This window comes from Phodopus roborovskii, unplaced genomic scaffold (assembly GCF_943737965.1).
Source record: "Phodopus roborovskii unplaced genomic scaffold, PHOROB, whole genome shotgun sequence".
NCBI lineage: Eukaryota > Metazoa > Chordata > Mammalia > Rodentia > Cricetidae > Phodopus > Phodopus roborovskii.
The window spans coordinates 10850410-10877326 of NW_026126598.1; the positions used below are offsets into that span (position 1 = coordinate 10850410).

Genomic DNA, 26917 nt, shown 5'->3' on the forward strand with positions numbered 1-26917 from the left:
ATTGGGCTAGGGAAGCAACCACAGAAGTGGACCATTCTTGGAAGGTGGCTCTTGGTGTGGGTGAGGACGGTGGTAGGTAAGAACACCTGGTATGGGGGGGGGGACCAAGTGTGGCCCTCCTGGGACAGCCTGTGTGAACTCCTAAGGTGTCTAGACAGAGTTCTTGCCTAGTATAATCAAGGACCTGTGTGGGTGGGATGAAGGGCTGGAATCCAGATCTTGGGCTAGATAGATGGTTCATTTGCTAAACTGCTTTGAAAGCAAAACAATTTAAGTTCAGTTTCCGGAACTAAAGGACAGCTGGCCATGATGTCAAACCCTTGTATCCACGCAGGTGGATCCTTGGACCTCAATAGCCAGCCCGCCTAGACTACTGGGTAAGTTTCAAGTCCGTGAGAGACCTTGTTTCACAAGATGGGTCAGGGAAGATGGCTCAGTAGATATAGGCGCTGTGCCAAGCCTGATGACCCGAGTTTGATCCCCGAGTGAAAGGAAAAAACAGATTCCTGCTGGTGGGTTGTCCTGTGATCTCCAGGGGCCACGGTACAAAAGCCACACCCCCACAATCAACCAACCAATGCGAAACAATCTTTTTAAAGGTGGACATATCTTAAGGGATGATATCAGAAGTCGACCTCTGGCCTTTACATACACACACGTATGTGCACGTGCACACATGAAAGCACAACAAAAAACACCCCCCCCAAACAGCCCTATTTTCCAGACTTGATGTCCCCAAAACTTCACAGCTGCCTAAGTCCTCGCCACATCTTTCTTGGCCTGTTGCAAACACTGACTGCCTTGCCAGCTAAGTTTCTGCCAGAGCGCATTCATTCATGGATTTGCAGCTACACTGCACATCCCACGCAGACTCGGGTGGCCAGGGAGATTCTGATCTGGTGGGCACACGCCTCCGTTTTGCACGTCTCCATAAATTACGTATCTGGAACACATGCTCAGGTCCCTCCGCTGCCTTAGACCCTCGCTCTGGGATCGCGCGCCCCGTGGGGGATTCAGGTGGTGGAGGACTCTCCGGTGCCCGCCCCTCCTCGCTCCAGGCGACCAACGAGGGACGCGTGCCACAGAGGCCCCGCCCATTACGTGCATCCAGCCCTCTGATTGGTCCTCCCTTGCAGTACGTTCCCTCCCTCGCACGAGGGACGGGGAGGGGTGAATGGAGTGGAGGAGATCTCTCCGCCCCGGCGCTCCCCTCCCTGTCCTGGCACCAGCTTCCCAGCCGCGCCACTCGCGCTGCCCCCGGGAGGGGACCCAGGCGTCCGGATCCCTCCCCTCCAGGCTTCCACGTCGGCGACCCGCGATGGCCAAGCGCAGCTCGTTGTCCATCCGAATCGTAGAAGGGAAAAATCTGCCTGCCAAGGACATGTGAGTAGCGGATAGGAGTGGCTACCCCAACTTTGCTGGGATTCTCTCTTATGCACTTGACCTTTGCCGGGGAGGGGCGGCGTCCTTAGGCTCCCCCATGAGGAGAGCAGCGGAGAGGGTGTGGCATGTGCAGACCCGGAGGGGGACTGGCTAGGGAAATGGGGACAGTGAAATTAGCTGTGGGTACCTGGCTGGGATGGAGGGGGAGGCAATAGGTGGAAGGCTGGAGTGGAGGTAGGGGATGCACTGAGGTTCACACGGACCAGGAGTTCTAAAGGACTGAAGCTAGGGCTGGTGTGGCTTCGTAGTGAGAACTGCCAGGGTGTGGCTGGAAGGAGCGGAATGCCCCTTAAAAACCAGGGCTGTTTCCCGGTAGTTGGGCAGCCCATAATAACCCCGAGTTGTTCGCCGGACTTGCTTTCTGTTTATTTGGGCAGGGAGAGCAGGCGTGAAAAGTGAGGAGTCTAGCAGGGGGCCAGGAGTGATGTAAAGAGGCAGGGTTTAGAATCTCCCTGGACTTTGCGGGAACCCTCCCGTTAATCGCTCCCTGCAAGGCATTTCTCTTCGGTCCATTTTACAGAATAGAAAATCGAGGTCCGCAGACACGAAATGCTAGCTGCAGGTGTCAAAACAAGGTCTTGAATCTGGGGCTCCTAACCTGCATTGCCATATTTTATAAAGCTTCCTCTAATCCCTGGCCAGATTTGGGGAGCTTGTAGGCACCCCTTCGTCACAGAGACCAACTGCGGGACTCCTAGAATGTGCTTCGTGGCTTTATGTGCAGCCTTAGACCGGTCCTTGTTTGTTTGCAAAACCTCAGTTTCCCTTTCTGTTAGCCGAGTGACTGAAATCCTAGTATCGGGGAGAAGTGAAAAATCATAAAACAAAAGAAAGGGACGCAGCAGAGGCCTAGGGTTCAAAGTCTGCTCCGGGTCCCCGGTGGGTTGGTTCCTGACTGCAAAAAATGGAGAAGCCAGGCGCAGCGGAGGCAAGAGGGCATCACTCTCGGGCGCGCAGACTCTCCCAGAACTCTCAGCGCCAGGAGCGGTTCCACTCCCAGGCCCCCTGGGCCTGAAGAGGCCAGCTCAGCAGTTGCCATGGCAACGGGGAGGGAGGAGGTGGGCTGTCTCAAGGTGGGTTTCTGTGCGTGGAGGGAGGAGGGGGGGCGCCAGTGGGAATTAGGTTTCTAGGATGGGGGCTGGATGAGCATCAACAAAGGGTTCCACCCCAAACCCCCCCCCCCGGCCCTCCCAGCCCTCCCCCACCCCCAGGCCCCCCTCCCTTCCTTGGGCACTGGTAAACCAGGTCATCTTGGCTTCCTCTGGCTCGTGGAGGCTGGGAGGAGCAGCCCCTTCCGTCTGTCACCTCCTCCCTGTCCCTGCCAGCCGCTGGATCTGGGGCCTGGCTCCAGAAGCTCTTGGGCTGCGCCTACCTGAACCTCGCCTCTCTGGGACTCTGTGACAAAGTCTCCACCTCAGGAGAGAGGCCAGCCAGTCCTGGGGGTCCTAACTCTGGAATCTCTTCCCAGGCCCTGCTTCCCAGCCTGTCCCACTCACCTCTCCTAACACCCCGGATCGCTATTCCCTGTTTGCACCAGGTGGCTGGCTGAGTGCACGACTCTGACCTGAAAATTGCCTCCTGAGCCATCTCATAAATGCCAACCCCACATTGGGGCCTTTCTCTTCATCAATTCTGCCTTTAAATATTAGTGACCTTATTAGAAAACCCTCCCTCCCAGAAAACTCCTATTCATCCTACAGTGCCCTTTTCAGACTTCCTATCTGAGGCTTTCCCTAGTGCCTTTGGGAAGTGTTCTTAGATCCTGTTCTTGCCCTTGGACATTTTGGTCACCGAGTAGAAGTGTCCAGAGGTTTCCAGTCCCTGACAGAGGGCAGAGACTGTGACTCTCTCTCTCTCTCTGCATTCCCTGTACCGTAGGGATACATACCTCACCATGTATCTCAGGCTGGTCTCAAACTCACCATCCTGCCTCTACCTCCCGAGGTGTATGACATTGCATGAGTGTGCCAGCACACCTGCCGTACCCTTTGCAAGTGTTGCTTGGTCTTCAGTTGCCATCGTGAGGAGTGTTCGGATTCTGCCTCTCTCTCTCTGTCTCTCTCTCTCTGCCCCTTCCCTACTATCTTCCATCCCTGGGTACCTGGGTTGGGGGGCAAAAAGCTGCACCCACAGTGAACAGTGCCCCACTGGCTCCTACACCCTGTGGCCCTGGGGACAAGCCTACAGCTATTTCGGGGTTTGCCCTCTCTTTCCTCTTCCACAGCCTAGAAACTGCCAAGGCCCTAAATATAGAGGCCTACAAGTCGCCAGACTGGGCCAGTGGCCACTGGCTTGAGGAAGGAATGGTGGAAGACGGGGCTACTTCCACAGGTCTCACTAGGATAGGGAGTACTGCAGGTACCAGGAACTCCCCAAGGACTGCGGTTGGGCCCAGCTCTTTACACTGTTATCCGTCCACTTTTGACACGGTCTCCTCCGCCCTTCTGGTCCATTCTCCCAGTCATCACCATTCAGCCCAACTGGTTAGTTTCCTGCCTCTGAGTGTTTTCCTACCATTGGTCCCACCTATCAACACACCATCATTCATTCATTCGTTCATTCATTCATTCAGGTATTCACTCATTCATTCAGCAAGGCAGCACTGGGTTTGCAGCAAAAACTTAGGAAGATTCTCATCCCAAGGAACCTGTGAGCTAGAAGTACCAGCAGGGCAGAGGGGGCCCTGGTAGACCATAGCCCAGAAAGAAGCTAGGCTCTGTGGCACACCCCTCTTCCCAATTGCTCAGGAGGCTGAGGCAGGAAGTGCTCAAAAGCCTGAGCCTAGGCTGGGTTGCAGAGCGAGAAGAGGCTGGAGATGGCCCCATGGTTTAGAATGCCACTGCTCTTGCAAAGGACCTGAGTTCAGTGCCCAGCACTCATATGGGCGTGTAACTCCAGCTCCAGGGACCCAGCATCCTCTTCCGGATTCCAAAGGCACTTGTACTCATGTGTTCATGTACCTAAACACACACACACACACACACACACACACACACACACGCACGCACGCACACACACTTAAACACTATTTTTAGATAAAAAACACAACTGGGTTTGTGTGGTGCAAATTAGTTTGCTGGAGACTGGGCTCACTGGAGGAGAGTACTTATGTGATCACAGGGGCCACCACTGAAGTGCCACCAGCCTTATGCACCAGCCTTATGATATCTCAGACTCAGGGAAACTACCCCATGAGAGTTGATGTTACACTTCCCACTTTCCAGAAGCCAAACTGTCTGGGCAGATGTTTCCTGTTTTGTTTGGGGTCTTTTTGTTTGTTTGTTTGGGGGGGTGCTGTTTGGCCCCAGTGGCAGTCCCTGCCTCAAGGGCCCCTATCGACAGCTGGGGAGTTGCAACTTGGAATATAACAGGATCTCTGGGGAGGTGGCTCATCAGTAAGGCCCTGGCCTAGAATCCCCCAGTGAGGGACTGAGGGGCGGCTCAGGCAGCAAGAGAACTTGATTAGAGTCTCCAATGACTATGGCTCACCTTAGAATCCTTGCCTCACATTCAGGAGGGCCTGGGCCCATCCCCAGTATCTGAAAATAAAGAATTGGGAAGTAGAAATGAGGATTTCCTCCAGCTCCTACTGGGGGAAATGCACTTCTACTAAGTGCACGTAAATGCACTTCCTTTTTATGAACAACAAACCCCAGGGATGTTCTGCATACACTATTTGCCCACTACCCTCATAATCTCATGAGCTCCATAGTATAGATATTTGCAAAATCCTGAGCTTGCCGTCTCCAGCCCTCCTTCTCAGGATCGCTTGCTCGCTCACTCACTGACTCATTCATTCATTCATTCATTCATTCATTCATTCAATAAACACTTGGCCCCTGTCCTGGGCCCAATCTGTGCTGAGCAGCAACAGAAGATACAGGAGAAGGCTGTCTCATGAAGCACGGACAGCCCTTGGTATGAAGGATAGACGTCCTGGGAGATGCCTGGCCTTTGTTGCTAAGACTGTGGCGGGCAGCACCGTGGACCGGGAAGCGCATGGGTCCCTCCTCATCCCCCTCCCAGGGGCGCGTGTTCTGAAGCCTCTGGGTTGCGGCCTAGAGACGGTGCCCAGGTGTTCTCGGGATGCTTTCTCAGGCAGAGGAAGGGGTGCTGCCTGGAAGAAGCCCTTGCTCCTCCCCCCCCCCCCCCACTGCTCCGAAATAAGCTTCCAGAGCCAAAGCTGCCTAAGCTCCGCCCCTAGAAAGTTTCCTACAAGTCCCGCCCCCTGCAATGCTCCCACCAGCCCCACCCGCGGAAAGCCTCCCTCTTTGGGCTCCGCTTAGAGGGTCTCCAGCAAGGGTCCATCCCTGTGCTTTGTCCCCAGCACCTTCTCTGCCCCCACTCCAGGCCCCTCTAGAACTTGTTTCAGCCCCCCACACCCCACTCATAAGCCCCGCCTCCAGCAAATTTTCCGCCCTAGGCCCCACCCCGTCAGTGCTCCTAGCCCCGCCCTCAGGCAAGGTTCCCGCCCTAGTCCTCCTCCCCTCCCCTCCCGCCTCGCTTATCCTGGTGCCTGCTTCTGGCTGCCAGCCTACCCTGTCCCATGCTCTTCTGTCTTGCAGCTCGGGCAGCAGCGACCCCTACTGCATCGTGAAGGTGGACAATGAACCCATCATCAGGTAGGTACTCCTTGAATCCAGGGCTGGCTGACCGCCCTCATCCAGCCACCTGCTCCTCCTAGAGGACATGGATGAAGGTTGGGAGCCCCTAATCCCTCTGGGACTCCTGTGCTGTCTGCTCCGAGCTGAAAAACCCGCCTGTAACTCAAAGGCTATCTTTACCCACTGCCCTGAGGGCAAGCGACTGTCACCTCACCGGTTCTCTCTTTGCAAACTTTACCACCAGAGACACATAGTGATGACCAGTTACAACACTGTCTCCCTCCACGTCTCCTGGCTAACCCCTTATCAGCCCTTGTGTATCATTACTCCCCATTTACAGATGGAGAGAATAAGGCTCAGGCTAGGTAACTTGCCCAGGGCCTCACACCTGAGTAGCTGACAAATCCAGACCAGAAAGAAGTTAAGTCTGGCTTATCTCAGAACTTCCTTGTGATCTGTCTTGGTCCCCCCCCCCCCCCGAGACTCTCACAGGAATCGTTCCTAATAAATCCGTTCTTCACCCCAGAAGGGTCACGACTCCCTGATTTGTTTTTAAACGTTATTGACATTCACTTATTTATTGTTTATTCACTTAGGGATGGGGGAAGAAAGTGTGCCACAGCTTGTAGGCGGAGGTCAGAGAGCAAACTGCAGGAATTACTTCTCTCTTTCAGCCATGTGGGTCCCAGGCTGTCAGGCTGGGTAGCAGACTCTTTCACCCTATGAGCTATCTCGATAACTCCAACACCATGGACTGGTGTTTGCTGTCCTATCCTGTCCCCCACCCAGACTCCATCCTCTAAAGTTAATGACCAGAACTACTGGGTTGCAATGCATACCTGGACAGGTGCAGCCGTTGCTAAGCCTAAACTCTGGCTTTCTCTAAACCATGGGCATGGTGGTTCTAATTGTTCCATACAAACTGAGAAACAGACAACAAGGTGTCCTCATGACCTCATAACCCACCTGAGAAGTGGTTGGGATGCAGCATCTGCAGCATCCCCCGAGCGTCCATCTGGGCCACTGGTGCTTCAGCTCCCATGAAACAACCATGTGCCCTGTTGGATCCCATGAGTTGATTGACAGCCCTGTTCTTTGGGGTGGCGGGTGGGGTGGCTGTGCTACCTCTGCCCTACGACTCAAGACTGGCTACTATGAACTGTGGGATCAGTTTTCCCAAATTACAGTAATAGCTCATGCTCTGTCCAGGGTGGACTAGAAGCCAGCAACAAGGCTGAGAGATGGGAAGGAAACATCCTGTGCTCAACCACAACCGGCTACCAGATGCAAAGAAGGTGGGTGGCATGGTCAGATGTTGAGGGGTTTTCTCCTGTAGGACAGCCACTGTGTGGAAGACCCTGTGCCCCTTCTGGGGTGAGGAGTATCAAGTGCATTTACTGCCCACGTTCCATGCGGTGGCCTTCTATGTCATGGATGAGGACGCCCTCAGGTAAGCGTGCCCTGCTTTGCAGCTGGACCAGGATATGACCATTGCTGACTGCTGGACTCTGCATCTTCTTTGCACTTCCCAGAGGACCTGGGAAGAGGCGGGTTTGAGCTTGTGTATGAACTTGCTGTACACACATGTATGCATGTGCATTCTGACATAAGCTATGAAGTGGGCACCCAAATGGCATGAGTTTGGTGTGTTTTAGATCTCACATTCAGAAACATCATGTACCATGAGAGTATCCACAGCCTGCACAGGAGTCCTGTGTTCTGCTCTATGGTTCCATCCTGCAACTGATGGCTTCCTGGAGGGTGGGGGCTGAGCTTGGAGGGTTGAGTTTTCTGGGCTCCAGGCAAGCTGGTTCCATAGCTCAACTCTGACTCTCTCCACTCCTAGTCGGGACGACGTTATTGGGAAGGTCTGCCTCACGAGGGACATGCTAGCCTCTCACCCAAAAGGTAAGATACCGCACCTCTCCGATGGTCTGCTTACTACCTACTCTCACAGTTCAGTGTAGCTCCTGTCTTCCACTGGGTTCCTCCACCTGAATCCCAAACCCCAGGGGGATTGCCCAGATGTTGGTCCAGACTCGGGGCCACTTGGATTATTTCCGGAATGTACACCGTATTTTGGAGGTGTTGCGGCCCTGCCCTGGTCTCACTGTGTGACCTCAGACACATCTTGACCTCTCTGGCCTTTTCAGATGGTTGAGCCCAGGAGCTCTTGGGTGTTTGGTCTCTGCCAACCGAGTCTCTGACTTCCTGGGGCACACACCTGTTCCTGTCTGTGAGGTGGGGGGTGGGGATGAGGGGGTGGCAGGCTCTGCTGACTCATGGAGCCTCCTGGCATGGCCAGGCCAGCAGCCTCTTTCGCTGAGCCTCGGCTGGCCAGATGCTCCTGGGGCATTTCCTTGCTGTTGGGTTTCTTGTAGCTCCCACATCTGGTCTTCGGATTATCACTCCAGTGGCCTGCAGGGAGCCACTGTTCTCACGTTTTAAAGTGGGAAAGCTCCACATCCAGTGAGGGTCAGGAGCTTGTAATCAAAGCCCAGACTGTTAGTGAAGGCCTCAAACCTGGGCTACTGACTTAAATTCCGATCTAAGAAATGATCGTGGGCGGTGCCTGCCTGTATTCCTGGCACTGGGGAGGCACAGGCAGGGGGGATCATGAGTGTGATGTCACCCTTAGATACTAGTGTGAGTGAGGCCAGCCTGGGCTACATGGAGGACTAGGAGTTGACTTAGTGAGGAAGAGCATATGCTGGGAAAGCAAGAAGACCTAAGTCAAATCCCCAGTAAAAACCAGGCAGGGCTGCTTGCGCCTGTAACTCCAGCATTGTCAGGGGAAACGAGGTGGAACCCAAGAGGTCACTGGCTAGCCAGCCTAGCCAAAACGGGGAGCTTCAGGTTGAGCAGGAGGCTCTGTCTCAGAGCATAAGATACAGTGACATGCCCAACATCCAGATCTGGCCCCTGCATGCTCAGAAAAGCACAGCCCCACACAATACTTATAACTAAATATGTCCGCACTTCTGACTGCTGCTCAGCTCCTGGGCCTCAGTTTCCCCATCTGTCACCAGGAATATCCAGAGGACTTCCAGGGGGTAATGGAGGAACTTTGGGGTAGCAGGTGGGGTGAAGGGTGTGCAGGGGTGGGGCTCATCCTTGGCTGACATGAAACCCTGCAGGATTCAGTGGCTGGACCCACCTGATAGAAGTGGACCCGAATGAGGAGGTGCAGGGCGAGATTCACCTGCGCCTGGAGGTGGCGCCAGGGGGCCAGGGCAGCCGGTTGCGCTGCTCGGTGCTTGAGGCCAGGTGAGATGGGCTGAGGGGGGGGAAGTGCAGATTGTGATTGTAGAAGCCCAGCCTCCTCTTCCTCCTCCCACTGAAGCCTGCTCTCAGGGGAGAGATGGCCTTATTGACCAGTAAGGGAGCAGAGGTCGTGTGCTCAGGGCTAGGTCTGGGCTTCTATATCCAGCCCCAGTGTAAACTTACCCTGTGTGTGTGTTCACGTGTGTGTATGTGCGTGATATGTGTGTCATGTCTCTGTGTGTGTATGGTGTGCATTGGGGGGCACGTGCATGCATGTGTGCGTGAGTGTGTGTGTGCGTATGTCTATGGTCTGTCATGAGGGCAGAAGACAGGGTGTGGGGGTGGGACAATGGCTTGAATGGCTCTGCGGGCCTGAGTCACCTGAGATGGGGCTAACCCCCAGCCCTAGGGTATTTTTAACTTCTGTTCCCACTCCCTTCTGGGCCTGGCTGTGACTCATGAACACTCCAGGAGAGGCGCCTTCCCTCCTGTCCCTTCTGGGTTCAGTCTCTTCCATGTCGTGTGTGTGTGTGTGTGTGTGTGTGTGTGTTGTGTGTGTGTGTGTGTGTGGTGTTCTCTTATGGGGGCAAAAGGGAATGACAGGGTGTGTGTGTGGGACAGCACAGGCCCTCCAGTCTACCCGAGGCCAGTGGACAGCCTCTGGCCAGCCAGTTCCACAAAAGCAGCTGAATATGCCCCTTCCCCTGAGGCAGTTAACCCATTTGGGAGGAAGTGGTCTCTCTGCTAAATAAAAGGATGTGTGTTGTATGATTGACACTTTGGGTATCTTGTGGCCGCCCCCAGCTTTATTTTTTGCCCTGAGGCTGGAGCCATGAGGAATGGTTGAACCACAGCCTCCCTGCCCGTGTATTCCCCCCTTTTCCATCCATTTCCACCCATGCTAGTTCCCACCCACTTCCATCCAGCCTTGCCTGGCACAAGCTGCCTGGGGCATTGTGTTGTAAGCATGGGCACATAGTTGCATATAGCACCCAACCTCAGGACCTTGGGGCATCACTTAAGCACACATCCCTCCTCATCAAGACGGGTGACAGAACTGTGTGCCCCTGCCTCCCTCCACCAGCCGCCTCTGTCCACTGCTCCAGGGACTGCAGCCGAGCCACGCCAGCGTCTCAGCAAGTCTGGTAGTGGGGACACTATGCCCACCCCTGCTTTTTGAGACAGTCTCTTCCTGTGTATCTCTGACCAACCATGTTGTAGTTCAGGCTCGCCTCCTGCTTCAGCTTCCTGAGTGCTGGGACAGAAGCGTTTTGTCTGACGGCTGTCCGCTGCTCTTGTCCTCCCTTCTGTTGTCCAGAATCAGGCACAGTGGCATATCTGCAGTTGTTCAGTCAGGAGACATAGCCTTTCCTCAGAGACCCCGGCCAGTACACAGAGGGGGCTATGAGTGATCATAGTGGGGGTAAGGGGGCTGCCATCCCGTCAGCCAGCATGCAAGCTGGGTGAGTCAAGCCTTCCCAGCCTGCTGTGTTCACAAGCCACAGGAGCAGTAATCCCTTGTCCCCCTTTCACCACCAGGGACCTGGCCCCAAAGGACCGGAACGGTGCATCTGACCCCTTTGTCCGAGTGCACTACAATGGCCGGACCCGGGAGACCTCGGTGAGGAAGCTGGGTGGGGGTGACTGAAGGGGGTGGAGTGGGGGCCCTAGAAACTCTGGAACAGCTTCTCAATCTACATTTTGTTTTTGCTCTGTGAACATCATCATGAAGGTGGCAGCCTAGGGGAGCCCGTCCAGAGCTGGGCTCTCTGCGGAGTCTCTTGATTTGTTGTGTGAATTTAGACAGTCCCATGTCCACTCTGGACTTCAGTTTCCTCTTTGGTAGAATGTGTAATGTCTTATGAAGTAGGCCTTCAATACAGGGGATTGAATCCTAGACTCACATGCTAGGCAGGTGCTCTACCACTGAGCCACACCCCAGCCCCTCACTGGGGGATTCTAGACAGGTGCTCTACCACTGAGCCACACCCCAGCCCCTCACTGGGGGATTCTAGGCAGGTGCTCTACCACTGAGCCACACCCCAGCACTTTTTCTCATATTTATTTGTAGGCCGGTCACCTTAGAGGCAAAAAGTTGTTTCACATTAGCAGTGAGGACTGGGGCATCACCCGGAATTGCTATTTTCCTTATTCGTTGTCTAAGGCATTCATTTTTACTTTTGAAGCAAGAGTATTGCTAAGTTGCCCAGGCTGGCCTTGGGCTTTGGTCTTCTTGTGTCTTGAGTGGCTGGAGTGACTGACAGGCTTGCTCCACCACTCCTGCCTGGTGGGGCCTGGAAGCATTTACCAGCACAGAGCCGGGGAGGTGTGTGGGGCAGTGCTGCCCTGCTGTGGGTAACCCTGTGAACTGAATCCCCTGTCCCTTTCGGAGCAGGTGGTGAAGAAATCCTGCTACCCACGCTGGAACGAGACATTTGAATTTGATCTGGAGGAGGGAGCTGCAGAAGCGCTGTCCGTGGAGGCCTGGGACTGGGACCTTGTTAGCAGGAATGACTTTCTAGGCAAAGTAAGCACCACCCTACGTACCTGCCCAGGCCACGCCCCCACCTGCCCAGGCCACGCCCCCACCTGCCCAGACCGCACCCCCACCTGCCCCGGCCACGCCCCTCACCTGCCCAGGCCACGCCCCCACCTGCCCAGGCCGCACCTCAACCTGCCCAGGCTATATCCTCTTACTTGCCCAAACTACACCCCCCACATGCCCAGGCTACACCCCCACCTGCCTAGGCTACACCCCCACCTGCCTAGGCTACACCCCCACCTGCCTAGGCTACACCCCCACCTGCCTAGGCTATACCCCCAGCTACCCAGGCCACCCCCCACCTGCCCAGGCCACTCCCCCACCTGCAACATTGGGTGTCCATTCCTGCCATGGCACCTGCTGTGTCAGGCTGTAAACTCGGGATTCCTCCCATCCGGTAGCTCCGGTGCTCTAGGACCCTTTCAAGGTGCCCTCTACCCTAGAAGAACAATGCTTGAAGCCAGGTCTAGTGATGCAAGCCTGCCATCCCAGGTATTTGGGAGGCTGAGACAAGATCTCCATTTCAAGGCCCACCTGATCTCCAGAGTGAATTCAAGGGCAGCCTGGGCTACGCAGCCAGCCCTTGTCTCAAAACAGAAAGCAATTCAGGCATAGCAGCACTTCTGAGGCAGGAGAATTGTTGCACATTTAAAGCTACCCTGGGCTACATAGTGGGATGCTATATAGAAAAAATGAAATAACAAGCCAAGCTTGGTGGCTCATATCTGCAATTCCAGCACTTGTGTGGTGGGGGCAGGAGGGTTAGTTCATAGTTTTGATTGTTTTGTTTTGTTTTACTTTATTGGAAGGAAGGAGGTGTGGTGGCACACTCCTTGGGAGGCAGAGACGGGCAGATGTATGAGTTTGAGGCCAGCCTTGTCTACGGAGTGAGTAGTTCTAGGACAGCCAGGGCTACACAGAGAAACCTGTCTTGAAAAAAAAAAAAAAAAAAAAAAAAAAAAAAAAAAAACTAACCAAAAACAAAAGTAGATGTTCCCACTTCAAATTAGGCACAAATCCCTCACAGATGTACCTTCTATTTTTGGGTTTTACTTAATTCCAGATGTAGTCAAGCTGACAACCAAGAATAGGTATAACAGCAGTTATTGTTGGCTAATGGGAACCCCTCAGCCAGAGGTGTTGCTCAGTGGTTAGAGCACCTGTTTGCATCCCCCAGCTAGGGATATAGCTCAGTGATAGAGCACCTGCTTAGAATCCTATAGTGCGGGTTGGGGATGTGGTTCAGGATAGAGCACTTGCCAAAAAACATCTATGAGGCTCTGGGTTCTAGCCTCAGCTTCAGAAAAAAAAAAAAAAAAAAGATTAGTACTTGTCTAGGAGGTGACCTGAGTGTCCCAGCCCTGATTTGCCCTTTCCCCAGGTGGTAGTCAACGTCCAGAGACTCTGTTCAGCCCAGCAGGAAGAGGGCTGGTTCCGGCTGCAGCCTGACCGATCCAAAAGCCGACGAGGCGAGTGAGTGCTAGTCTGGGCCCTGGGGCGTGTGCTGAGACAGAGTGCCTGCATGTGGTTGATTGGTCAGAGTCCAAGAGTACATAGCCCAAGTGTCCTTCAGCCTTGGCCCAGTGTGCCAGCACCTCGCTCATCCAGGTGGGACCTCCTCACTGTACTTTCGTGCACCCTTATCTTCTGAACTACAAGTTATGCGTGGATCTCCTGCTTTGTATGTCCTGGCTTTCTATACTAAGTCCTCAGACCCGTTTCCTTTAAAGGGCGTTCTTGCAGATCTCTAGCCCCTAGAGAGAGTGTCTCAGAGCCATGACTCTGAACCCTCACTCCCCAAGAGTCTCCAAAAATAGAGCTGCCGTATGAAATGCAAGGCAGAGTTGGGGAATATACCAGTTGTAAAGTATCTGTCCTGTCGGCACAAGGTTATAGGTTTGACTTCCAGTAACACAAAGAGAAAGATTAAATAAACACCAGAACACCTTATGCTGTCAAGATGGCTGAGCAGTGACCCTCTGACCTCCAAACATGCACTGTGACATGCGCACAAATGGGGCGTGCAGCATGACACACACTTGTAACCCACTTTTAGAACTGGAGGCCAGAGCAACGACCCCATCTCAAAACTAAGTTTCAGATAATTTTTTTCAGATTGGGTCTCATGTGGTCCAGGCTGGCCTTCACCAGTGCTGGGATTATTTGCACACTGGGGATCAAACCCGAGGATGCATTATGCTAAGCAGGAAAGAACTCTGCTTCTGAGTTCCATCTGAGCCTTGGTGGTTTTGTGTTTTGTTTTTTTATGTAAGAATGCAAGCCATTGTCAGGTTTGGTGGCACTCACCTTTAATCCCAGCACTCAGGAGGCAGAGGCAGGCAAATCTCTGTAAGTTTGAGGCCGGCCTGGTCTCTGAAGCAAACTCCAGAACAGCCAGGGCTACACAGAAAAACTTTGTCTCAAAAACACAAAAGAAAGAAAATGCAAGCCACTAACCCTGGCACTAGGAGGGGCAGAGTTAGGCAGATCTTTGTGCATTTGAAGCCAGCAGGGTCTACATAGTGAGTTTCAGGACAGCCAGAGCTACATAGTGAGATCTTGTCTCAGGGAGGGAGGGAGGGAGGAAGAGAGAGAGACAGAGAGAGAAAGAATACAAGCAAGGGGAGGTGGTTCACACCTGTAGTTGAAGTCCTTAGGAAGCTGAGACGGGAGGATCTAGAGTTCCAGGCTAGCCTGTATCTACAAGGTGTGACCTTGTCTCAAAGAAGAAAGATGATCAGGCAGTATTCAAGCCATACTGATACTAAAAACTCACTAATTTCACTTGGTGTCTTGTGTTTTTAATCTGTTCAATCTGGTGGCCCCATCTAGAAAATTCTTTGGCTTGTTTTTGTCTTGCTCACACCTCTTGTCTGACTCAGCTTTGGATCCCTGAAGAAGGCCCCTCATGTGTGCCCATCTCAGGGCATGGGCAGGTGGCCAGGTGGCCAGGGGTATGCCCAGCCCAAGGCATCTGCCTAGAAGCAGTCTAGACAGCCTTGATGGCTTCAGCACGTGGGGTATGGGCTGCAGTGTGGCTTCCTCAGTGTGCCTTATGGGGAGGGTAGTGGGAGCCACAAAGATCATTAAGCCTTAGTCAGTGCCCTCTCCAAGAAGAGTCACAGTACGAAATCTTGGTGGTTAGATTTATTACAATGTGTTGCCTTACTTACCTGAGGCTGGATTTCTCTGGTAGGTGAACCACTTATTTCCTGGGTCAACCGTACAGGTGACGTGGTGGTGTTTAGGAGTTGATAGATTTGGAATATGAGCTTGGTATACCCAAGCTTGGACTCCCAAGGTCGACTGGAGTAGGAGGCATGAAAGAACTAGGCTTTGAAGATGCAAGTTCTTTGGGTAATAAGGCAAAAAGTGTCTTCAGGACAGGGACACAGAAAGACTAAGCTGGGGGGAGGGGCTTGCAGAGCAGCCGATGAACATAGGCAAAGAGAGCGCATAGCTAATCTTAAAGGGGAAAAGCCTGAGCCTTCGTGAGTGGGTGTGGCCCAGGGAAACTGAGTCCCTGGTGGTGAGATCACAGACTGCCCATTCCAGGGGCAACCTGGGCTCCTTGCAGTTGGAGGTGCGGCTGCGGGATGAGACCGTGTTGCCTTCTGTCTGCTACCAGCCTCTCGTTCAACTGCTGTGCCGGGAGGTGAAGCTGGGCACCCAGGTGAGGAGGCCCTGAGGGAAACTGGGAGCTTTAGTTGAACACTTTACCTGTCCTGAACCCATTCTGAAGAACAACAGACTGACTCCCGGGGCTAGGAAGGCACTAACCAATGTTCAGAGAACCCTGCCCTAACCCCCCACCACCACCACAACCTTTCCATGATGCTCTAGGGTTCCCTGGTGGGTTCGAGCCCCGCCTTTCTGTTTCTTTCTGCAGGGTCCAGGGCACCTGATTCCTGTCATCGAGGAGACAACTACTGCTGAGTGTCGCCAGGAAGTGGCCACCACCCTGCTGAAGCTCTTCCTGGGGCAGGGCCTAGCCAAGGACTTTCTGGATCTGCTCTTCCGGCTGGAGCTAGGCCGAACCAGTGAGGCCTAAGAGGGTTTGCCCCAGGCAGGGTGGAGGAGACCCTTTTTAGCACATTGGCAGGCCCCTCTAAAAATGGAGTCGAGGCTGCCGCCTCCCTAAAAAGAACAAGTAGTTCAGGCGGGGCGGGTGGGAAATGCTGAGGAGGCCATTTACTCAGGGACCATTTAGAGACTTCATCCCAGAGGTCCTTCACCCTCCTGCCTTCAAGGCCTTGTCCCAGCTCCCTGCCCACTAGAACTTGTGTTTGCAGGTGAGGCCAACACCCTCTTCCGGAGCAATTCTCTGGCCTCCAAATCCATGGAGTCTTTTCTGAAGGTGAGGTTACACGTTCATCTTAGGGAATGGAGACCCTCAGATCCACAGAGGGTAGTTCTGTCTGTGGCTAGGGCCCTTGAAGGCCAGAAGTTTCCGTCATCCATTTATTAATTCATCTGTACATGCATTTATTCATGGAGAAGCACATGAGTCACTCTAATTGTGCATCTGTCCCAAAGCTGAATCGATACTCCCGTCAGACGGTATAGAGGATGGTTAACTAGTGTGATTTATGGTTACCTCCAGGTGGCAGGGATGCGCTATCTGCATGGCATCCTGGGCCCCGTGATTGACAGAGTGTTCGAGGAGAAGAAGTACGTGGAGCTGGATCCCAGCAAAGTGGAAGTTAAGGATGTAGGGTGAGGCCAGGGTAATTACTGGGTGCATAATTGTGTAGAATAAGCCTCCTGTGTGCAAGTGTTTATAGCCCCTTCTGTCTGGGTTCACCTGTCCTTTCTCTGTGTCCGACGTCCGAGAGGGCCCCTGCTGCCACCTTTTCACAAGTGGTGACCATGACCCCTCTGTTGGTTAATTCTTGCCCATACAGCTGCTCTGGGCTGCACCGCCCACAGACAGAGGCCGAGGTGTTGGAGCAGAGCGCACAGACGCTGCGTGCCCACGTGGTGGCGCTGCTGAGCGCAATATGCCGCTCGGTTCGTGCATGTCCCGCTGTGGTCCGAGCCACTTTCCGGCAATTGTTCCAGCGCGTGCAGGAGCGCTTCCCGAATGCCCAGCACCAGGTGCGCCCTCTGCCTACAGAGTCGAATGCCAAGAGAGAAAGGGAGCCCTGCAGGATGTAGGCCTTGGAAGACAGATGGGCTTCTAGACAGTCTCTACTCTGCATCCTTCCAGAATGTACCGTTCATCGCTGTCACCAGCTTCCTGTGCCTGCGCTTCTTCTCTCCTGCGATCATGTCACCCAAGCTCTTCCATCTCCGAGAGCGGCATGCAGATGCCCGCACCAGCCGCACGCTACTTCTGCTGGCCAAGGTGTGGACCTGCAGCTGGGGTGGGAAAGCCAGTTAGGTTGCAAAGGGACCCTGGTCTGCTCTGCCAATGCTGCACCAGTTGACGCTAGCAAGGCTTTGCAGCCAGGCCACTGGTACCCTATGGCACTACACTTTACAGTTTACAAATCATTTCCATGAGCATCTCTTGAGAGGCCCATACATACATAAGAAGACAAATCCCAGAACCTGTCTAGTGAACTAGTGTCTCCCAACGAAGACCTGCATATATCTGCCAGCACTACAGCGTTCTGATATTAGTATGAAACTTGCAGGGCCAGCAAGATGGCTCAGTAGGTAAGGTGCTTGCTGCTAAACCTGATGACCTGAGTTCCATCCTTGGAGCTCGCATGATGGAAGGAGAGAAGCAACTTCCACAAGTCATCAGCTGACTTCCACACATGCCCAGGCACTCCCAACAAGCGTACAATGATAATAAAATTGAGCAGATTTGCAGACGAAAGCAGAAAGGTTGGTTCCAAATTAGCAGGTGCCCAAAGTCTCAAAATGTCCTGATCCGTGCATCCTTATTCCCCCGTAGGACCGCGGTAAGGCCTCTGCCTCCTCGGCTTCCACTTCTGCTGCCAGGGTGAGGTATGCAGCCACGGAAGAACCGTTGTCTCCCCAAAGTTCTGTCGTTCTTGTTGATCCTAGGTGGTTCAGAATGTAGGCAATATGGACACTCCGGTCTCCAGGGCCAAAGAGGCGTGGATGGAACCGCTACAGCCCACCGTGCGCCAGGGTGTGGTGCAATTGAAAGACTTCATCACCAAGCTCGTGGACATAGAAGAGAAAGAAGGCAAGGACTTAGCGCAGTACTTTCTCTGCCCAGGCCTGTGCATGAGTGTCTTACTTGACCCCGCCTACTGCCCTGCCCGCTGAAACTAGGCCAGTTCTCTCTGCCCACCCCACCTTTTTGTTGGTTTGTTTTAAACTTGGTCCCATGTTACCCAAGACTGGGTTCAAACCCACTGCCAAGGATAACCTTAGTTAAACCTTGCGATCCTTTTGCCTCTACCTACCAAGGGCTGAGATCACAGGCATGTGCCACCAAGCCCCCCCCCCCTTTTTTTTTTTTTTTTTTTTAATGGGTTTTCAAGACAGGGTTTCTCTGTATTGCTTTGGAGCCTGTCCTGGCACTCACTCTGTAGAGCAGGCTGGCCTCGAACTCACAGAGCTCCGACTGCCTCTGCCTCCTGAGTGTTGGGATTAAAGGTGTGTGCCACCAAGCCCGGTTTTATGTGCTGCTGGTGATAGAACCCAGAGCCTTACTTGTCCACCCTGCGCCAACACTCCCGGAACAGAGTGTCATCCCCAGCCCTCTTTACCCACAGCCCCGCCCACTGCATCCGGTTTGCCTTTGCTCCTCCCTCAGTTTAATGCTACCACGGTTGGTCCTAACTCCTCATCTAAGCTCCCGCGCTGTGTGGCCCGCTTTGCTTTCAGAGTTGGATCTACAGCGGGCACTGAACTCGCAGGCACCACCTGTGAAGGAGGGGCCGCTGTTCATCCACAGGACCAAAGGCAAAGGCCCTCTTGCATCTTCCTCGTTCAAGAAGCTCTACTTCTCCCTCACCACTGAAGCCCTTAGCTTCGCCAAGACATCCAGCTCCAAGGTGGGTGAGGAGGGAAGCTGTCTAGGGTGGTGCATGGTGGTATCCCAGCAAGTGGAGTGAAGCAGGGAGATCAGGAGTTCAAGATCAGCTTCAACTACGTATACAGTTCAAAGCAATCCCGGGCATATGACCCTGTCTTAAAACAACAAATATGTCTATAGTTTATTGGACGGAGTGCTTACAGTTATAGTATTTTAACGTACCACCTACTCTGCAGTCTTCCTGGATGTAAACCCTAAAAGCAGGTTTAGCCTTGCCCCCTGGGCCTTTGTTACCAGGAGAAGGGGCGTCTCCTGGTAACGCCTGATGCTCAGCACCCCTCCCATTCCCGGGCATCAGGTGCTTTTCTCTAGCTGGGATCCCTTCACAGAGCAGGCCCCTGGGAACGGGAGCCATGAGTTGTTCAGATCCCTCATGTAAGTCCTAATGTGTTCCGCTGAAGAGGACGTGGAAGGCAGATAAGAAAGTAGAACAGCCTTGCCTTGTCGGGCCCCCTCAGCCTCCTTTTTCTGGCTACCCCAGAAAAGTGCCTTCATCAAGCTCGCCAGCATCCGGGCTGCGGAGAAGGTGGAGGAAAAGAGCTTTGGCAGCTCCAACGTCATGCAGGTCATCTATGCAGATGATGTCGGCCAGGCCCAGACTGTCTACCTGCAATGCAAGGTGCAGCCTGTGGGAGGGTGCTCTGGGGAGGGGTCTGCAGGAGTGCTCTGGGTATGGAATGTGGGCTGAGTCCCAGGCTCCCCCTGTCGACCACATTAGGTACTTCAGGCTGTGTGTGTATATTGTCCCGGGGTCTCATGCCCAGATGCATGGTCCATGTTTGCCTGTGGACCTCCATATGTAGGTATGTGTGTGGCTACATGGATAGATAGCCAGGCCCCTGTGATTCAGAGCTTGCTTTTTCCTTTTCTGGATTTTTCACTGTAGGTCAGGCAAACCTGGAACTTGATGCTTTAGTTCCCAAGAGTAAATATTAAAAATTTCAAGTGATATTCTGGAGGGAATGATTCAAGTAATAGAACACCTGCCTAGAATCCCCCAGTGAGGGCTGGGGTGTGGCTCAGTGGTAGAGCACTTGCCTGGAATCCTCCATTGAAGGGCTGAAAGTTTGCATCTTATTTATGTTTCTGTTGCTGTGATAAAGACTGTGGCAAAAAGCAGCTTGGAGAGGAAGGGGTTTACTGGGCTAACAGGTTATAGTCCATCATCAGGGGAAGCCAGGCAGGATCCCAGGACAGGAACCTGGAGGCAGGAACTGAAGCAGAGCCATGGAGAAATGCCGCTCCCCAGGGTTTGCTCCCGGGGTTTGCTCAGCCTGCTTTCATATACACCCTAGGACCCAGCTGTGCATGGTTGGCTCCACCCACAGTGGGTTGGGCCCTCCCACATCAGTCGTCAATGGAAAATGCCCCACGGGCTTCCCTACAAGTTAATCTGATGGAGGCAGTTCCTCTTTTGACTTCCCTCCTCCCAGATAGCTCTAGTTTGTATGTATCAGGTAGGGTGCCTGTGAGGGGCTAGGGAGGTGGCTCGGAAAAGGGTCTGTACCCATGGGGAAGAAGGTAGACTGCCGAGCGCCATCCCTGCAGTGTGTGAATGAGCTGAACCAGTGGCTGTCCGCACTGCGTAAAGTGAGCACCAACAACACTGGCCTCCTGGGATCGTATCACCCTGGCATCTTCCGAGGGGACAAGTGGAGCTGCTGTCACCAGAAGGACAAGACAGGTGGGAATACTGGCCTGGGTCCCTGCTCCGCAATCTTTCCCAAGCAGGTCACAGGCTAGCAGAGGGTTTCTTGAGACTTGCAGTGTCAGCCTGGCTGGAAAGCCACATGCTTACCTAGGCAAAGCTGCCTGCCCAAGGGAAGCCAGCTGAAGATGCTCTGTGACCGGGTGGTTTGGCAAATGCCATGCAAAGTGTGTGATACATGGAGTGAGTCTATTGGCTGCTCTGACAAAGCCTGGCAACTCATTAGTATCTCTCTTTTTAAAGATTTATATTTCGTTTTAATAAAGATTTATTTTATGTATGTATATGTATGTGTATCTGTCTGAGTGCCACATGTGTGTGAGGAGGTCCCTGCAGAGGATCGGAAGAGTTAGTTGGGTCCCCTAGATCTGGAGTTATAGATGGTTGTGAGCCGCCACGTGTGTGGTTGGAATCAAACTCTGATTTCTCTGCAAGAGCAGCCAGTGCTCTTAACTGCGGAGTTATTATCGCTCCAGCCCTCCTGAGTTGCTGTATTACAGTCTGTGACACAGTGTCCAGCAATGCTGGAAATTTCAAGACCTTCCCCACACACAGGGTTAGTGGAAGACTTGGACCTTCAGTCCTCCAAGCCTCAGACCCCAGAGCCTGGCACAGGAAAAGCCATTCACCATGAACACACTGGCCACACCTACTCTGCTCTGGCTTTGGATTGATGGCTCTTTGTGGCCATCCAGGCAGTTCCCTCATTAAAGCTGCTGTGGGGCTCACTGTGGTCCATGAGACAACCAGAAATCCTATTTTACTGGGAAGAACCTAAGACTCAGAGAGAGAGAGAGAGAGAGAGAGAGAGAGAGAGAGAGAGAGAGAGAGAGTGTGTGTGTGTGTGTGTGTGTACACATGCACGGCTACATATGGAACTCAGGCCCACATACTAGGTAAGCATTCTACCATCAAGCCCCAGCCCAGCCCTTCACTTGGGGATTCTAGGCAACAGCTCTACTGCTAAGTCATGCTCACCGTCTACAAGTGAGGCTTACAGTGGGCAAAGGTGGCAGAGCTGGCAAGTAGCAGGGCCAGTTCATCCCAGCACAGGAAGCTCAGGCCCACCCTACCATGGTCATGTAGTTCAGGGCAACCTCCAGACAGACCTTCCAGAAAGCCACCAACTCCCCTGATCTGAATGCCACAGGACACCCACAGTCCATGGTATATATCTGTCTGTGGTCCAGCAGTCGAAGCCAAGATGATCTGCCACCACCAGAAGTGTGACTAGTGACAGGCAGAACCAGGACCATTTTAGCACCCGTAGGAACCCCTTCATCAATTCTCCTGTTCCTCCCAGCCTCAATGGCCCCGTTTTGTACTACCAGGAAGGTGGGCATGGTATTTCTATTGTAACTCTGCCCTGTTTCTGCCTCCAGATCTGGGCTGTGACAAGACCCACTCTCGGGTGACCCTGCAGGAATGGAATGACCCACTGGATCATGACCTCGAGGCTCAGCTCATCTACAGGCACCTGCTAGGTGTGGAGGCTGCACTTCGGTGAGGAGGCTCTTGGAGGGGAAGCTGTGTAGTCCAGGGAAAGTATGGCCCACAGGGCTGCAATTCAGACTGGCCCTGAGGGTTGCTAAGTAACGACTGCCCCCCCACCGCTGTCTTTTGTTGCTGTTTTGCTTTGTTTGCCTTTGATTCTGTTTCTTTTTCTGCATGGGTGGGTGTGCACATGTGTGCAGAGGCCAGATGACAAGCGTGGGTGTCATTCCTCAAGTGCTGTCTACTTTCTTATGTTCTTTCCCCTCCTCTCTCTTAATTTTTTTAAAGATATACTTTTATCCTAGTATGGTGTGCACACCTTTAATCCCAGGACTTGGGAGGCAGAGGCAGGAGGATTTCTCTGAGTTGGAGGCCAACCTGGTCTACATAGCAAGTTGTAGGCCAGCCAAGTCTTCACAGTGAGACCTTGTCTCAAACAAACAAAAAATATCTACTTTTATTTTCATGTGTGTATGTCTCTGTATGTGCACGTGTGTGCAGGTGCCTGTGGAGGCCAGAAGAGGGCACCAGATCCCCTGGAGCTGGAGTTTTCAGGCGTTTGTTTGTGAGTCACCTGATATGGGTGCTGGGAATTCAACTCCTGCCCTCTGTAGGAGAAGTTCATGCTTCTACCACCGAGACATCTCCAGCCTCCTCTTGTGTTTGTATCGTTGTGACGACATCTCTGAATAGTCTTGCGCTCCCTGCTTAGACAAGATTGCCTCCTCAGCTCTAGGATTACAAGCATGCACTACCATGCCTGGCTATTTTACATGGATTTTTTTTTTTTTTTTTTTAACGTGAATCAAACTAGGGTCCTCATGCTTGCAAGGCAAACATTTACCACGGAGCTATCTCCCCGGTCTTCAGGATCTATCTGAACTTGTGTCCTCCTGTCTCAGTCTCCCAGTAGCTGAAGTGACAGGCCTGCATGGTCATCTCTTTTATTTAGTATTGTTTTGTGTGTATATGATGGGTACATGTGCTTCTACACACACATGGAGTTTGGACAACTGTGGAGTCAGTTCTGTCCTTCCACTTTTACGTGGGTCTTGGGGATTGAACTCGGGCCTCGGGCTTGTGCAGCAAGCTCCTTTTGTACCAGGATTTTTCCTTTGGGCCACCAACCAGCTCCCAAATCACAACACAGAGACTTATTAGTTTTGCTCTGCCTAGCCTAGGCGTGTTTCTGGTTAGCTCTTTCAACTTAAATTAATCTGTGTGTCTACCTTGGGACTTGCTAGCTTTCTCACTTCGGCATATCTTATGTTCATTCTTCTCTGTCTTGCTGTCATCTGGCTGGCTTCTTGCCCTGGGCATGTCCCTTTTTCTCTCTTCCTCTTACTCTCATCAGCCTAGAGTTCTCTTCCTTTTTATTCTCTCTCCCTGCCAACCCCACTTATTCTTTCTCTGTCCAGCTATTGGCTGTTCAGCTCTTTATCAGCCCAATCAGGTGCCTTAGGCAGGCAAGGTGAAACAGATGCAACACATCTTTACATAGTTAAACACACATCCTTACATCGTTAAACAAATGCAGCATAAACAAATGCAACACACCTTTACACAGTTAAAGTAATGTTCTACAGCAAAACAAATGTAACACATCTTTGCACAGTTAAAATAATATCCCACAACATTCTCTACTTGCTGGCCCTGGATTATCTCTCTTAATGAGGCCAAGCACGTCCCTACTACCTTTCTGCATCATGAGGTCATCTCCTCTTAGGGTGCTAGGGGTCATGGCCACAACTGCTTCCTTTGCTAATTTGACCCCCATCTCCCCATCTGCCTAGGTTCTGAAGATGGCATCAGAACACTGGCTTTCCTTCACCTAATCTATGAGTTCCTGGGATAGCTTGCTAATTAGGATTTTTAGACTTGACTATAAACCTTAGAAAATGCCAGGCTGCATGCTATGCATGCTTTTTATGCTTTTTTTTTTTTCTGTATTTTTTTTCTTTGTTTCTCTTTTCCAAGACAAAGTTTCCCTGTGTAGCCCTGGCTGTCCTGGAACCAGCTCTGTAGACCAGGCTGGCTTCGAACTCAGAGATCCACCTGCCACTGGGTGTGCACCACCACGGCCAGCCTCCAGGATGCTTTCTAAAACAACTTAGCAAAACAGGAAGTGTGGGCCCCCTCAGCTCTGAACCACTGGGTGGGGCAGGCTGGAGGATGCTCTGAGGCCATCTTGGCTCCTTAGAGCCTTCTCCTAGGCTACACAAAAGGGGCTGCTTGTCTGCAGCCCACAGCATTCTGGACCCTAGGCCGGGAACTCAAAGGTCCTTCTTGGTACTCGGTGATCTTCCAGGGTTTTGGTCTTCCCTCAGAAACCTAGGCAGGAGAGATGTCTGAGCAGTTTAGAGTATCAACCTGATAACTCATAACCGTTTGTGACTCCAATTCCGGAGGATATGATACCCTCTCCTGGCCTCTGTGTGTTCCTGGCAGGCATGTGGTACACAGGCATTCACATGCATATAGACACACAAATAAAATAGTAAGTTTCTGAGATTTTTTTTTTTAAACTGGGCATGATGATGCATGCCTTTAACCCCAGCATTTGGATCTTCAAGTTTAAGGCTAGCCTGGTCCTACAGAGATAGTTCCAAGACAGCCAGTGCTACACAGAGAACCCCTATCTCAAAAACAAAACAAACAAACAAAACCCCTGAGCTGGGCACAGTGCCCATGCCTATAACCCCAGGGTTCCAGAGGTGGAAGCAGAAGGATGTGAAGTTCAAGGCTTTTCTCTGTAATATAGTGAGTTTGAGACAAGGGAGTGTAGGGCAGAATGACTGTCCAGCCCAAATAAGCCTGGGTTCTGCTTTGCAGCCCCGCCCCTAAATTCCTCCTATATCCTGCTGGCTGGTCAGAACGTGAGGGCCCAACTGACTGATTTTCCCAAAGGCCCTGCAATACCAGATGGACATAGTTCGGCTTGGTTTGCCATTGGTCTCCCGACCAGGCATGGTTCTCACACATGTACCCTAACACTGGGGAGGCTAAGGCAGGAGGATTGCAGTTTCAAGGTCAGGCTTGGTGACATGGTGACAACGGCTTTGAAAGTGAGGTGTGGGGGTACTTTGGTATTGGAAGGGTGGGCTGCACGGGGTGATGGCTGGAAGGGAAAAAGTAGACTGAAAGTATCTGTCCGGACCCCCGAGCGCCACCTCCGGCTCATGGAGCCCAGACGACATCTCTAGCCTTCCCAGCAAGGTGGGTGTGGCTGCTGGCCCTCACTCTGCCTTCCTCTGCAGGGAGAAGCACTGGCTACTGAGGCGGGAAACCGAAGCAGACATCTCACCCACAGGTGGTGGTGGAGGTGGGTCCCTCCTCTCTGGGACTCAGGTTTGGTGGCCTCAGCTGCCTCCAGGGGCACATGGGTGGGGACTGTCAGACCTTTGAAGCCATACCTGAGCACCCTGCTTTGTTTCTGCATCTAGCTCCAGAGGACCCACTGACCCAGCTGCTCCGTGTGCTGCAAGACCTCCGAGAAGCCCACAGCTCCATTCTGGCTGGCCCCCCGCCCAGAGAGCCCCATCACCTTCTAGAGCTACAAACGTGAGGTGTACACTGGGCGTTTGGAGACCCCTGACACGCTCAGGGTCCTTGTCACAGTCATCTCTTCTGGGGAGGGCCATGGTCCAACATGGCCTTCTCCATGTCTGTGGGAGACGATGGTGGCCCCTGCTTCTTTGGGAGGCCCGACTGCTCCTCTAGTCCCCGCAGCCCAGACTCTTCACCCAGGACACATCCAACCCTAGGAAGCTCGGAACCGGGAGACCAGGTTGTCCCCCCTTGCACAGCCTCACTCCCAGCCACAACATCAGCCCTGCCACTGTGTGACCCTCTATGTTGGGTGTCACGGTGCTCTGCTGTCATTAATAAACCTGCTGTGACTGCTGATGCTCTGAGGAGGAGTGAATCCAGGGAGCCCTTGATGGGGCTGGGGTTTGACCAAGGACTGGGACCACCAGCATGGCCTCCCTGCAGTCCCTTACCTTGTTTTTTTTGCTCCGCATCATGGGTGGTCATGCCTGTTTAAACTCCCAACTGCAGTCCCAAACCTTTCCCCACACCTCTCCACTCTGAAGCCTGGAGCCTGATGGCTCTGTCCAGCTGGACGCAGCCACCACAGAAAGCCCCTGTGCTCGGGGCCGTCCTTCCAGACCACACAGTAGAGCTGGCTACAATGTCCCCTTCCATCTTCTACGGGATAGCAGGCCAAATTGCCCGTGACTCTGGTCAGGGTTAGAGAGGGGTGCGGGGCTGTGATGATGGGAAGTTGGATTGGGGATGGGGTGATTAGGATGTGAGTGGGTAGCGTTCCTGTCACTTCTGTCGTGACTCCCAAGCCACATGTGTTTCCATGGCTGGAGCTCTCAGGTGTAGGGTGGGCAGGACCTTCAGGCTTTTGAAGAAAGAGAAGCCTAGGAGGTATTCATCAAGGCTAGCAGTTCTCAAACTACCAGTGAAGACTCCTTTGGGGTTGTTCACAGGGGTTGCCTAAGACCATTGGAAATATCAGATATTTGCATTATGGTTCATAATAGTAGAAAAATTACACTTAAGAAAATAATTTTATGGTTGGGGGCCACCACAACATGAGGAACTGTGTTAAAGGGTCGCAGCATCTGGAAGGTGGTTGAGAACCACTGTCTAGACAGACTCTTGCCTCCAGGATGTCCCTAAATGAAAATCCTCTCCACAGCAGCGCCCCCTGGCTGCAGTTCTGCTCTGCTCCCACACAGGGATGACTAGAGGGCATTCAGCCCCCAATTCAAGCTGTGTGTTATTCATATTTTTTTTCCAGAAGAGTTAAGACAGGATTTGTCATATGG

General features: G+C 52.8%; 1 protein-coding gene across 1 annotated transcript; it reads left to right on the plus strand.

The window, feature by feature from the left end:
* The first annotated feature begins 1160 nt into the window (after positions 1-1160).
* On the plus strand, positions 1161-25913 carry Rasa4b (RAS p21 protein activator 4B). The gene is made up of 21 exons (XM_051204972.1): positions 1161-1383; positions 6009-6065; positions 7384-7497; positions 7894-7955; positions 9185-9314; positions 10851-10932; positions 11707-11838; positions 13235-13326; positions 15409-15526; positions 15743-15893; positions 16146-16210; positions 16457-16569; positions 16758-16950; positions 17063-17200; positions 17872-18016; positions 18664-18833; positions 19356-19493; positions 20423-20558; positions 21965-22085; positions 25334-25398; positions 25520-25913. Exons 1-21 carry the CDS (start codon positions 1175-1177, stop codon positions 25639-25641), a joined length of 2553 nt encoding a protein of 850 aa, XP_051060929.1. The 5' UTR covers positions 1161-1174; the 3' UTR covers positions 25642-25913.
* Positions 25914-26917: the final 1004 nt, after the last annotated feature.